Source organism: Salmo salar, chromosome 11, assembly GCF_965601325.2.
Source record: "Salmo salar chromosome 11, fSalSal1, whole genome shotgun sequence".
Lineage (NCBI taxonomy): Eukaryota > Metazoa > Chordata > Actinopteri > Salmoniformes > Salmonidae > Salmo > Salmo salar.
The window spans coordinates 45,232,793-45,246,853 of record NC_138301.1 but is presented as its reverse complement, the minus strand read 5'-3'; the positions used below and the strand labels follow the sequence as shown (position 1 = coordinate 45,246,853).

The 14,061-nt window shown below is 46.2% G+C and overlaps 2 protein-coding genes across 2 annotated transcripts in view; both read left to right on the top strand.

The window, feature by feature from the left end:
* Window positions 1–5,801, top strand: part of LOC145850447 (potassium voltage-gated channel subfamily KQT member 1) — a 22,921-nt gene extending 17,120 nt beyond the window's left edge. Inside the window, exon 3 of the mRNA XM_082957974.1 lies at window positions 5,436–5,801. Coding sequence (XP_082814100.1) covers window positions 5,436–5,606 — 171 coding nt within the window. The 3' untranslated portion in view covers window positions 5,607–5,801. The remainder of the gene's footprint in view (window positions 1–5,435) is intronic.
* The window catches only part of kcnq1.1 (potassium voltage-gated channel, KQT-like subfamily, member 1.1), a 20,620-nt gene continuing 12,341 nt past the window's right edge, over window positions 5,783–14,061 (top strand). The window contains exons 1-11 of the mRNA XM_082957546.1: window positions 5,783–5,921; window positions 6,013–6,091; window positions 7,101–7,197; window positions 7,501–7,641; window positions 7,947–8,057; window positions 8,330–8,425; window positions 8,899–9,015; window positions 9,310–9,448; window positions 10,502–10,558; window positions 10,735–10,858; window positions 11,685–11,747. Of these exons, the coding sequence (XP_082813672.1) occupies window positions 5,783–5,921; window positions 6,013–6,091; window positions 7,101–7,197; window positions 7,501–7,641; window positions 7,947–8,057; window positions 8,330–8,425; window positions 8,899–9,015; window positions 9,310–9,448; window positions 10,502–10,558; window positions 10,735–10,858; window positions 11,685–11,747 (1,163 nt within the window). The remainder of the gene's footprint in view (window positions 5,922–6,012; window positions 6,092–7,100; window positions 7,198–7,500; window positions 7,642–7,946; window positions 8,058–8,329; window positions 8,426–8,898; window positions 9,016–9,309; window positions 9,449–10,501; window positions 10,559–10,734; window positions 10,859–11,684; window positions 11,748–14,061) is intronic.

Below are 14,061 nucleotides of genomic sequence, written 5' to 3'. Positions count from 1 at the left end.
AGCAGAGGGCAGATCCTTACTGTGTAACAGAGTGGCTAGGCCAGCAGAGGACAGATCCTTATTGTGTAACAGAGTTGCTAGGCCAGCAGAGAGCAGATCCTTACTGTGTAACAGAGTTGCTAGGCCAGCAGAGGACAGATCCTTATTGTGTAACAGAGTTGCTTGGCCAGCAAAGGACAGATCCTTATTGTGTAACAGAGTTACTAGGCCAGCAGAGGACAGATCCTTACTGTGTAACAGAGTTGCTAGGCCAGCAGAGAGCAGATCCTTATTGTGTAACGGAGTTGCTAGGCCAGCGGAGGACAGATCCTTATTGTGTAACGGAGTTGCTAGGCCAGCGGAGGACAGATCCTTACTGTGTAACAGAGTTGCTAGGCCAGCAGAGAGCAGATCCTTACTGTGTAACAGAGTTGCTAGGCCAGCAGAGGACAGATCCTTATTGTGTAACAGAGTTGCTTGGCCAGCAAAGGACAGATCCTTATTGTGTAACAGAGTTACTAGGCCAGCAGAGGACAGATCCTTACTGTGTAACAGAGTTGCTAGGCCAGCAGAGAGCAGATCCTTATTGTGTAACGGAGTTGCTAGGCCAGCGGAGGACAGATCCTTATTTTGTAACAGAGTTGCTAGGCCAGCAGAGGACAGATCCTTATTGTGTAACAGAGTTACTAGGCCAGCAGAGAGCAGATCCTTACTGTGTAACAGAGTTGCTAGGCCAGCAGAGGGCAGATCCTTACTGTGTAACAGAGTGGCTAGGCCAGCAGAGGACAGATCCTTATTGTGTAACAGAGTTGCTAGGCCAGCAGAGAGCAGATCCTTACTGTGTAACAGAGTTGCTAGGCCAGCAGAGGACAGATCCTTATTGTGTAACAGAGTTGCTTGGCCAGCAAAGGACAGATCCTTATTGTGTAACAGAGTTACTAGGCCAGCAGAGGACAGATCCTTACTGTGTAACAGAGTTGCTAGGCCAGCAGAGAGCAGATCCTTATTGTGTAACGGAGTTGCTAGGCCAGCGGAGGACAGATCCTTATTGTGTAACGGAGTTGCTAGGCCAGCGGAGGACAGATCCTTACTGTGTAACAGAGTTGCTAGGCCAGCAGAGAGCAGATCCTTATTGTGTAACGGAGTTGCTAGGCCAGCGGAGGACAGATCCTTACTGTGTAACAGAGTTGCAAGGCCAGCAGAGAGCAGATCCTTATTGTTTAACAGAGTTGCTAGGCAGGCAGAGGACAGATCCTTACTGTGTAACAGAGTTGCTAGGCCAGCAGAGAGCAGATCCTTATTGTGTAACAGAGTTGCTAGGCTAGCAGAGGACAGATCCTTACTGTGTAACAGAGTTACTAGGCCAGCTGAGAGCAGATCCTTATTGTGTAACAGAGTTACTAGGCCAGCAGAGAGCAGATCCTTACTGTGTAACAGAGTTGCTAGGCCAGCAGAGGGCAGATCCTTACTGTGTAACAGAGTTGCTAGGCCAGCAGGGGACAGATCCTTATTGTGTAACAGAGTTGCTAGGCCAGCAGAGGACAGATCCTTATTGTGTAACAGAGTTACTAGGCCAGCAGAGAGTAGATCCTTACTGTTTAACAGAGTTGCTAGGCCAGCAGAGAGCAGATCCTTACTGTGTAACAGAGTTGCTAGGCCAGCAGAGGACAGATCCTTATTGTGTAACAGAGTTACTAGGCCAGCAGAGGACAGATCCTTATCGTGTAACAGAGTTACTAGGCCAGCAGAGGACAGATCCTTACTGTGTAACAGAGTTGCTAGGCCAGCAGAGAGCAGATCCTTATTGTGTAACAGAGTTGCTAGGTCAGCGGAGGGCAGATCCTTACTGTGTAACAGAGTTGCTAGGCCAGCAGAGGGCAGATCCTTACTGTGTAACAGAGTTGCTAGGCCAGCAGAGAGCAGATCCTTATTGTGTAACAGAGTTGCTAGGCCAGCGGAGGGCAGATCCTTACTGTGTAACAGAGTTGCTAGGCCAGCAGAGGGCAGATCCTTACTGTGTAACAGAGTTGCTAGGCCAGCAGAGAGCAGATCCTTATTGTGTAACGGAGTTGCTAGGCCAGCAGAGGGCAGTAGTGGTCTATTTTCTCTCTACACTATAGAAAGATCATTCTTCCTATGACAGTCCTCTCTCTCTCCACCCGCCCAAACCTTCAGCACAACATGCATGGTCAGATAGCTATCCCAAACATCAAACATCCAACCTTACCTTAAACTCCGGCCATACCAGGCCCCTAACACCAAACCTTACCCTAAACCCCAACCATACCAGGCCCCTAACACCAAACCTTACCCTAAACTCCAGTCATACCAGGCCCCTAACACCAAACCTTACCCTAAACCCCAGTCATACCAGGCCCCTAACACCAAACCTTACCCTAAACTCCAGCCATACCAGGCCCCTAACACCAAACCTTACCTTAAACTCCAGCCATACCAGGCCCCTAACACCAAACCTTACCTTAAACTCCAGTCATACCAGGCCCCTAACACCAAACCTTACCCTAAACTCCAGCCATACCAGGCCCCTAACACCAAACCTTACCCTAAACTCCAGCCATACCAGGCCCCTAACACCAAACCTTACCCTAAACTCCAGCCATACCAGGCCCCTAACACCAAACCTGCATTTGACATTGCATTTCATCTTCGCCCTTGTCTGATTCCTCGCCCTATCCTTCTGTCTAAAGACCATTTCATTCTTTATGTCTCATTTTAGGGAATAATATTGTAATGACTAGTTGACTGGATGGAACTGCTCTTCATTGTATGAGGGAAACTCATTCACATTCATCACCAATATGTAGCATCCACCTGGATGGGTCTGCATAGCCATAGTCAAAATGATATTATTTGTGAACCAAAACCACTGTTAACTTCTATGTTGACATATATACGCATCCCTAAATGTGACATCTGTGCGGTCAGACAAAGCAACTCTGAATTGTTAAACCCATCCTGACCCTGACCCTAAATCCTTCCCTCAAACCTAGACACCACTGACCAGCTGCTGAGTTAAACAGCTCTTGTGTTTGTATGCTTAGTCTGGCTGACAGATCCCTTCTGGAGTCAGAGGAATGGAGACAAAGGAGAGGAAAGAGGGGGACTACCCTTGAGAGTCGTCCTAGAGGAGAAAGAAAGAGGGGAAAGAGCGAGAGAACGAGGGATTAGGGTTAGACGGGAGCGGGTTCGGAGTGTGGGGGCCACAAGGGCACGCACACGCAGGTTGAAAGTTCACCTCAGCCAGTGTCTAACAGGATTAAATGATGCTGTCCACTCATCAGGACCACGCCCAGAATCACAGATTAATCTGCGCCTGCAGAGGTGGGATTAGCAGGGGCCCTAACTAGAGAGGCCCTTCTGTTTGCCAGTGGCCCTAACTAGCTCTGCTCGGACAGTTGTCCCTCTTTTGTTTCTCAACTATAGGAAAAATAAAGAAAGAGATGTGTGAGTCGTCAGAACAGGAAAGACTGTTTTGAGCAGATACATGACACTACCCACTTAATGTTAACTGATCAGGGACAGCGCTTTTTTCTGTGGCCGTATGTGTCCATATACAGATCCCTGGATTTGATTCTTCATTTTTTTGTGTCCATATTTTAGTGCCACATAGTGTCTGACCTCAGTATAACTACATTAGTAAGTCTGATCAGAAAGGGGCCAAAAGGTGGAATGACTGGACCTCAATGCTGATGACCCTGCCCTCTGTCCTCCTCCTCCTCCTCCTCTCTCCCCTCCCCTCCCCGCCCCCCCCATCCCCACCACAACAACAACAGCTCTTCCTTTGTCTGGTTTGCACCCCACTGCACGTGAGGTCACCACTTTACTCACTGTTAACAAGGTCCAATGTAGATTCTCTCTTCCTGGAAGGAATAACCTAGTGCATCTGTGGCACTTGCGTGATTTTATTTTTATTTAACCTTTATTTAACTAGGCAAGTCAGTTAAGGCCAAATTCTTATTTACAATGATGGCCTACCCTGCGGCCAAACCCTCCCCTAACCCGGACAACGCTGGGCCAATTGTGCGCCGCACTATGGGACTCCCGATCACGGACGGTTGTGATACAGCCCGGGATCGAACCAGGATCTGTAGTGACGCCTCTAGCACTGTGATGCAGTGCTGTAGACCGCTGCACCACTCGGGAGCCCTGATACTTACATGTGTTTACCCAGCGCCAAGATGGAACATAGGTTGGGCATCTGTCACTCTTAAAAGTCCATTAAAAGTTATTGATTTTGTATTGGTCTTCTAAATTGCTAAATGCTAAACTTGAACATTTGAATGGAATTGCATTGGCGATCATTTCAGTTCATTGTTTGATTCATGTCATGCACTGGGAGCCATTTGGCGTTCATTTCAGTTCATTGTTTGATTCATGTCATGCACTGGGAGCCATTTGGCGTTCATTTCAGTTCATTGTTTGATTCATGTCATGCACTGGGAGCCATTTGGCATTAATTTCAATTCATTGTTTGATTCATGTCATGCACTGGGAGCCATTTGGTGTTCATTTCAGTTCATTGTTTGATTCATGTCATGCACTGGGAGCCATTTGGCATTAATTTCAGTTCATTATTTGATTCATGTCATGCACTGGGAGTCATTTGATGTATAGGAACATATTGGTTATTTTATCCATTCAGGGACAAAGGAACTAGAAGCAATAGGTCTGGTTACCAATAGTGTACTAGGGCCCAGGGTTTTGGTTAATCATGTCACATGACCTGAATTTGAACCTTTATTTAATAAAGTGTTTTCATCTAACTGTCCCCTTTTCTTTTTATGTCAGATAGTCCAGCACAAATCCTCCAGCACCATCCTCCAGCACCATCCTTAGAGCGTTTGCTTTAATTTTTGGTCTAATTCTCATTCCTGGAAAAGGAAAGTTCTAGGTGATGTGACATGAATAACCACAACACATGGCCCGATCATATATTAGTCCTGTTGTGGTTCCCTGAAGGCTGGCACACATCACACATCCTGGATGTAGTGCTGGGCTGAAGATAGTTCAGCACGCTGGGTTTTAGGGACCACCAGCTGGAGATGTCTGACTGACGACATATTTCACAACATTCTACATGTAAAATCAGTGCACACTTGGTTCTCAAATGACGTTCAGAGGTGCTAAGTACTCTGGGCCAGCTGTTGGTGTGTCTGAGCCTTTAGTTTTATCACCTGCTCTATTCCCTCTTTCTATCTGATAATCACTTACTATTTTCCTACATTCTCTCTCTCTCTCCTCTCTCTCTCTCTCATTGTCTCTCTCTCTCTCTCCCTCTCTCTCTCTCAATTTAAGGGGCTTTATTGGCATGGGAAACATATGTTTAAATTTCCAAAGCAAGTGAAATAGATAATAAACAATAACAATTAACAGTGAACATTACACTCACAAAAGTTCTCTCTACAACCCCCCCCCCCACCCTCTGTCTTTAACAGGAGATAGCGCTGGTGGTGTTATTCGGTGTGGAGTATGGTGTGCGGCTGTGGTCAGCAGGATGCCGTAGTAAATATGTTGGCGTCTGGGGCCGGCTGCGCTTTGCCAGGAAGCCTATCTCCATCATCGGCAAGCGCCTGGAACAAACTCCACACTCCACACGGCATCCTTAGTCTTCAGATAAAATAAGATAAAAACATGTACAATAATGCCAATTATTTGCATTCAGTATGCAAATAGAAATCCTTATTAAGTAACAGTGACAATTCAACAACCCTGGGATCCCTCCTGTAACATGGCTCCTTCCTGTAACATGTCACCTTCCTGTAACATGTCTCCCTCCTGTAACATGGCTCCTTCCTGTAACATGTCTCCCTCCTGCAACATGTCTCCCTCCTGTAACATGGCTCCTTCCTGTAACATGTCTCCCTCCTGTAACATGTCTCCCTCCTGTAACATGGCTCCTTCCTGTAACATGTCACCCTCCTGTAACATGTCTCCCTCCTGTAACATGGCTCCTTCCTGTAACATGTCTCCCTCCTGTAACATGGTTCCCCTCTACTGTGTGCTTCTCTGCAGATTTGATTGTAGTGGTGGCCTCCATCATCGTGCTGGTAGTAGGCTCCAATGGACAGGTGTTTGCCACGTCTGCTGTCAGGTAAGACACTGGCCCTCGACTCTCATGTCCAAAGTTTCCTGCGTTTCCAGCACTATCATGCAGGGCTCCAGACTGCGACCATTTAGTTGCATTTGGCTACACCTTTGACTTGGCTATGGCGAGTTACATTTTTTTATTGGTCGCATTGGTGCAAGCTGCACATTCTACATGGTCACCTCACTCTAAACTTGGCTGAAACCATGATTTGGTCAAATAGTCATGTGCATTATTATCCTCATGACTCCTGTAATGAAGTTCTCTGCCCCTGTGCCTGTTTAGCTGGGGCCTGCTGCTGTAATGAAGGTCTCTGCCCCTGTGCCTGTTTAGCTGGGGCCTGCTGCTGTAATGAAGGTCTCTGCCCCTGTGCCTGTTTAGCTGGGTCCTGCTGCTGTAATGAAGGTCTCTGCCCCTGTGCCTGTTTCGCTGGGGCCTGCTGCTGTAATGAGCGAGCCACTTACTCACTCTCTCCCCGCATTCCAGGAGATTTTTATTTTCTTCCGATTGTATAGGCTGTAACATTTCAAAATCTAATTGCGGGTAATAAACAGCTTTGGAAGCAATTTTTATTGACTTTAGTGTTAGAATCCTACATGGCCACCAGCAGTGGGTATTATTTTTAGAGTTAGCGATCAAGCTAATGTGTTTGGGGTTTCCACTTACTCAGGTGGTGAAATAGTCCTAAATAAATCAGCCTATGATATTATTGCACATAAAAGATGTGGGCAAATGTATCTCTATTGAACAAAACAACTATAGACTATTTGTCCCAAAATTCATGACATCACTGGATTCGTTGAATCATGCATTCCTGCATGGACATGTTAGATGAAACAACTTATTTCTTGAATACCATCTCAGTAGTCTGTCTATAACTAAATCATTTTATCAGATGATTACTAATTGTTTTCTATTGTGTGATGGCGCAGAAAAACAAATTGGTGCCAGCAGTTCCATCAGGGGAAAATGTTTGTCTGGAGCCCCGATCACAGAGAGTGTGTTCTTGTTCCAGAGGGATTCGCTTCCTGCAGATCCTGCGTATGCTCCATGTGGACCGGCAGGGAGGGACGTGGCGTCTGCTGGGCTCTGTGGTCTTCATCCACAGGCAGGTTAGTTTGGATCCTTGAAAAGCGCTATATAAATACCATGGATTTTTATTATTATGAGTTGTTCACTGCACAGATTAACAGAGTTGACAAACACTAACACACACTCATAATTTATTCGTTATTAATAACTTTCTTCCTCTCTCGATAACTATGTGAAATAACTTGTCTCGTGTGTGTGTGTGTGTGCGTGTGCCTTTGTGTGTGTGTGCGTGTGCCTTTGTGTGCCTTTGTGTGTGTGTGTGTGTGTGTGTGTGTGTGTGTGTGTGTGTGTGTGTGTGTGTGTGTGTGTGTGTGTGTTTCCAGGAGCTCATCACCACGCTGTACATTGGTTTCCTGGGGCTCATCTTCTCCTCCTACTTTGTTTACCTGGCAGAGAAGGATGCTGTGGACAGCAATGGAGCCAATGAGTTTGAGAGCTACGCTGACGCCTTGTGGTGGGGGGTGGTAAGGCTGCTGTGTGTGTGTGTGTGTCTGTGTTTCACAGGAGGTTGGTGGCACCTTAATTGGGGAGGACGGGCTCATGGTAATGACTAGAGCGGAATCAGTGGAACGGTATCAAATACATCAAACACATGGTTTCCATGGTTTCCAGGTGTTTGATGCCGTTCCATTTACTCTGTTACAGCCATTATAATGAGCTGTCCTCCCCTCAGCAGCCTCCACTGGTGTGTGTGTGTGTGTGTGTCTGGCTTCACTTAACAGGGCAGGTGTTTGGGATGACTCTTCTAGCAGTCTTTTGTCTTTTGCAGGTGACCGTCACAACTATAGGCTATGGAGACAAGGTGCCTCAGACGTGGATCGGTAAAACCATTGCATCATGTTTCTCAGTCTTTGCCATCTCCTTCTTCGCCCTACCAGCTGTAAGTGCAGGAGTAACCAGGTGGAAAGATACTGTTTGTTCATCAGTAACACCGTGAAGCACACTCTTACAAAAAAAGGGTTATTCATTTGTCTCCATAGGATAACCTTTTTTCCTTCCAGGTAGAACCCTTTGGTGGTGAAAGGGTTCTACTTGGAACTCAAAATAGTTATTTTCAGAGGGTTCTCCTTAGGGGACAATTGAAGAACCCTTTATGGTACTCGGTAACACCCACACTTTTCTAGTGTAGTAATCCTCTGCGTTTGTTTGCAGGGGATCCTGGGTTCAGGCTTTGCCCTGAAGGTTCAACAGAAACAGAGGCAGAAGCACTTCAACAGACAGATCCCTGCAGCTGCCATTCTCATCCAGGTGAGTCTGACAGAGACAGTCCCAGTGAAACCAACATCAGTGTGCTAGATAAGCAATATTAGCTTCCTCCTCTCTGATTACAACTCAGAGTAAACTGTCTGTTCCACAGCTCAAACCCGGGGCCCTCTGCCTCGCTAACACGCTTGACCGCCCTCCTTGACAACGTACGAACCAGTTGAGCTATAGAAAAGGATCCAATTCGATGGCACAATTGGCGACATTTCAAGCTAGCCGTGAAGTGAGCTTTTCGGCCCATTCTTATCTCTGTTATACCAGCATGCTCTTTTACTTCACAACAACTGTTGAATTTCAGGAAACCTATTATTCTGGAGATGCTGTGGAGCTTGGTTAGGTAGATGTGTTCCTCACTATTCCTTAAAAGTACCTTCATCTCGAGTCAACTGTGGTGTAGATTCTAGTAGTCACCTGCAATGTTAATGTCTGTTTACTTCCTGATCACATTCTCTGTCCAGACTTCGTGGAGGGTCTTTGCTGTGGAGAACCCTGACTCGGCCACCTTCAAGATGTTTGTGAGGAGGAGACCTGCTCTGCCCAGCTCCTCTGTATCCAGTCCCAAGCCCAAGAAAACGGTCAGCTGTCCATATAGAATCACTGGTTATCAGATCGATGCTATTTCATTCATCAATCCATTCATCTACCCATCCATTTATCCACCCACCCATCTACCCACCCTTCCATTTACCCATCCAGACATCCGCTGTCCATCCGTCCATTGACCCACCCATCCATCCATCCATTCATCATCCACCCACCAACCCACCCACCCACCCATCCATTCATCCATCATCCATCCACCCACCCGCCCATCCATCCATCCGTCCATCCATCCATCCATCCATTCACGTCTGTCCCTCTGTAAACAGGTGAAGCTGAGGAGGAAGTTGAAGAGCAGTGAGAAGGACGACGGGCCTGGTTCTCCCACTGTTCCCAGTATCTCCTACGACTCTGTGTTCAATAGTGGGAGGGAGCTCAGCTCTGACGTCTACAGCACTGTGTGTACAGGTAGGAGAGGGTACTCTGCTATATATATTTACACTGCATCTTAGTGGCTTGGAGTAGCCTAAGGGGCAGTTCACCCACATTTTAATGGCACTCTGCCAGGGTTTATCAGAGCCAATTCCATTTCTGTCAATTGAATTATGATTAATTTAATTCATAAATTAGACATTTCCCATGGTTTTCAACACACTCTCTATTCTCTTTACCTCTGTTTCTCTTTCTCTCCCTCTCTTTTTCCCTATCTGCTGTTTCTGGCATCTGTTTAGCTGAAGCCCTAGGATGTGGTGAGCTCCTGTTAGTGTCCACTCCTCCTGTCCAGTCACTGTTACTGTCCTCTTGACCAATCACTGCATCTGTTACTGCCCTCTTGACCAATCACTGCATCTGTTACTGTCCTCTTGACCAATCACTGCATCTGTTACTGTCCTCTTGACCAATCACTGCATCTGTTACTGTCCTCTTGACCAATCACTGCAGCTGTCCTCTTGGTCAATCACTGTCTCGGTTACTGTTATATCTGTCTCTCACTGCCTGCTCCTTCTGTACAGTTGTGTATAGGTACATAACCCTTTAGTCAGTCAACTGCAGATAAATCAGTCTTCAGTTGAATGTGTGGGTTCCAGCACATTGGCAGCAGCATAGAGGTTGTAGTGGTTCTGGAACCCCCTTCAAAATGTCCCAGTTGTGCCACCATTCTATCTTGTTATCATGATTATCTCAGTAGCTTGTTGGTGTTTCAGGCTGGGTTTCTATAAAGCACTTTGTGACAACTGCTAATGCAAAGAAGGCTTTCTAAAAAATATATTTGAATGCATACAAAGATAACCCACTGCCCCCTTAGTCCCCATCCACCTGCCTGCATCCTCCGTTCCCACCCAGAAACCATGCTTCCCATCCCATCCCGCCTAGCCCCCACCTCCATGACCCGTAGAAAGCCTGCCTCCCAGTCTTTCCCATCCCACCCAGAGGATCATGTATCTACTAGATTGCTAGCTACATGATCCTCTTGTGTGTTTGTCTCCATCCCTCCCTCCCCTCCTCTTCTTGGTCTCACAGATACCCAGCAGTCCTGGACCTCTCTTTCCTCCCTTACATTCAGCTCGCCACTCCCAGGTAACAAGCACTGAGCTGTTTTGTTTTCGCTACAGAAATATATAAATGTGAAAGGGTTGCATGGATTTTTTGAAATTACATTATAAGATCATAGGGAAATCTTCTGTCACTTGGCTATGCATATTCTGAGTGTGTGTGTGCCTGCGATGCTTGGGACTGTGTGTGTGTGTTGGCAGTGAAAAAGACCCCTGGTTTGTTGGAGGTGCAGCCCCCTCGTCCCCTCCAGAGGAACAGCAGCTTTGGGGACGATCTGGACCAGGAGGACCAGTGTGTTCTGACCCCAGTCACCCACGTGTCACAGTCAGTCTGTTTCCCTTTCAGTCTGTCGTCTATCACCCACGTGTCACAGTCAGTCTGTTTCCCTTTCAGTCTGTCGTCTATCACCCACGTGTCACAGTCAGTCTGTTTCCCTTTCAGTCTGTCGTCTATCACCCACGTGTCACAGTCAGTCTGTTTCCCTTTCAGTCTGTCGTCTATCACCCACGTGTCACAGTCAGTTTGTTTCCCTTTCAGTCTGTCGTCTATCACCCACGTGTCACATCAGTTTGTTTCCCTTTCAGTCTGTCGTCTATCACCCACGTGTCACATCAGTTTGTTTCCCCCTTTCAGTATGTCATCTATCACCCACGTGTCACATCAGTTTGTTTCCCTTTCAGTCTGTCGTCTATCACCCACGTGTCACATCAGTTTGTTTCCCCCTTTCAGTATGTCATCTATCACCCACGTGTCACATCAGTTTGTTTCCCCCTTTCAGTATGTCGTCTATCACCCACGTGTCACAGTGGGTCAATGACACAATGACATCATCATAAGCCGGCTCTCTGATTGGTTCCTTCATAGTGACATTGTTATAACCATGCTCTCTAAGTGATCGATTCATAATGACATCATCATAACCCTGCTCTCGGATTGGTCCCTTCATAATGACATTGTCATAACCCTGCTCTGTGATTGCGCCTTTCTTAATGACATCATCATAACCCTGCTTTCTGATTGGTCCCTTCATAATGACATTGTCATAACCCTGCTCTGTGATTGCGCCTTTCATAATGACATCATTATAACCATGCTTTCTGATTGGTCCCATCATAATGACATCATCACAGTGAGTCTGTTTCCCTTTCAGTCTGTGCTCTATTTCCAGCCTGATGGCACACAATTGGCCCAGCGTCGTCCAGGTTTCGCCGGGGTAGGCCGTCATTGTAAATAAGAATTTGTTTTTAACTGACTTGCCTAGTTAAATAAAGGTTAAATGTACAAAATTGTGTAAAAAAGATGAAAAAAAAGAAGAATCACTTTCTAGGCATATTAGACTGATATATCCTTCATTAAAATGGCTGCCATTATCAGCACACTGTGTAACTATGATGATCTATGACATCAGGTCCTCTAGTGATCTCTGTGTGTTATAGGCTAATGGTTTTACCCTGATAGGCTACTGTCAGGTATAGTAAGGTATATCATTGGTTGATTGGGGCCTGTGACTCCAACAATGGGTGTCTACTAGCTACTGGCTATAGATAGATGCAGGCTTATTATGGGCAGATTTTGCTCAGATGACACAGCAGTTATTTGCGATTTGTAAAACGTTCCTGGATTTTCCTACTGGCCTTTAATGTTTCTTGCAATTGTTTTGATGAGTTAACATGTGGTGTATTTTGACCAACAAGATAAGGTTCCAATTTGTTCCTGTTTATCTTATCCTGATTGCAGTGGTGGGCAGTCGAGGAGGTAGCTCTTTTCTTTCCCATCAGGGGAGGGCACTGGAGAGGTCATGAATGGCATGCAGCTACTGTTCAGCTCCCTGGTAGATAACAGACAAAATGACTCCACAATCTTTAGCACAATGATAGCAGGGGAGGGAATGAAATAGACTTTTTGTGATAGTGCTGCGGTTTGTAGTTTGGTTTAAGACTCCCACTCGGTCATTGACAGCTACTAGTATGAAGATAGAGTAGCACCTATAGACATTCATAACGTGTCAAATCAAAGATGTTAACTCATCTTGGATGTTTTTGGCCTAAAGAAAGTAGGAGGAGTCAACGTTGCTTGCCAGAGGTCCTCATCTAGCATTGTGTTGGTCACAGTGTCAGCTGCTCTGAGATCAGAGAGAGAGGGAGTGGCTGTTTAGACCAGGGTGTTGACACCAGTAATGACATGACCTTTTCCTGTCACTTTCAGCTCCTTTGATATGCTTGCCTTGTTGTTGTCCCCAACAAACAAACAAACAGAAAGACAAACAGACAGACACAGTCCAGACCCACACTACCAAGGTCATTTCTCCTCTTGTCACCCAAGTGTCACTTTGGTGAAAGAGGGGGAGAGAGAGTTAGAGAGAGAGGGCGAGCGGGCGTGATTACATCCATGGGTGGTTGTCTAGGCCAGGGGTTAAAGTTAGTGCAGGGTCTTCTAGGTTTAGGCTTGGTGTGTATGGTTGTCTAGGCCAGGGGTTAAAGTTAGTTCAGGGTCTTCTAGGTTTAGGCTTGGTGTGTTTGGCTGTGTAGGGGTGGTAAGATTACTGCAAGAGTGCAGGGATGACAGAATGAAATAGACTTTTAGTTGCCTACCCAGTAACAGAATGAAATAGACTTTTAGTTGCCTACCCAGTAACAGAATGAAATAGACTTTTAGTTGCCTACCAAGTAACAGAATGAAATAGACTTTTAGTTGCCTACCAAGTAACAGAATGAAATAGACTTTTAGTTGCCTACCCAGTAACAGAATGAAATAGACTTTTAGTTGCCTACCCAGTAACAGAATGAAATAGACTTTTAGTTGCCTACCCAGTAACAGAATGAAATAGACTTTAAGTTGCCTACCCAGTAACAGAATGAAATAGACTTTTAGTTGCCTACCCAGTAACAGAATGAAATAGACTTTTAGTTGCCTACCCAGTAACAGAATGAAATAGACTTTTAGTTGCCTTGTCACGGCTGTCTAGGACCAGTGGAGAGGTGGAATCAGGAGCAGGAGACAGAGGGCCGGAGCAACTGTGTTTTAATAATATTAGTAACACGCAATAGCCGTAGGGCACCAGGCGCGTGGCGAAGTCTGCCAGGGGAAAAACACCTTCCCAAAATAAGCGCACTGGAAACAAAAAGCGCACGGGGCGCAGCCCGGCAATAATAATCGACAATAACAATTTACAATCACAACTGTCCTGAGTGGACAATAAACAATCCCGCACGAGAACCCCAACTGAAAATACACACTAAATAACCCCCCACTAATGACAAACACCAAAACAGGTGCGAGATAGACAGACAGACTAAACCAAAAGACACAGAAACAACGATCGGTGGCAGCTAATAGGCCGGCGACGACGACCGCCGAGCGCCGCCCGACCGAGGAGGGGCGCCACCTTCGTTAGATACTGTGACATGCCTACCCAGTAACAGAATGAAATAGAGTTTTAGTTGCCTACCCAGTAACAGAATGGAATAGACTTTTAGTTGCCTTCCCAGTCACACCCCCCCTTTCTATCAGGGTGATGATACCTGACA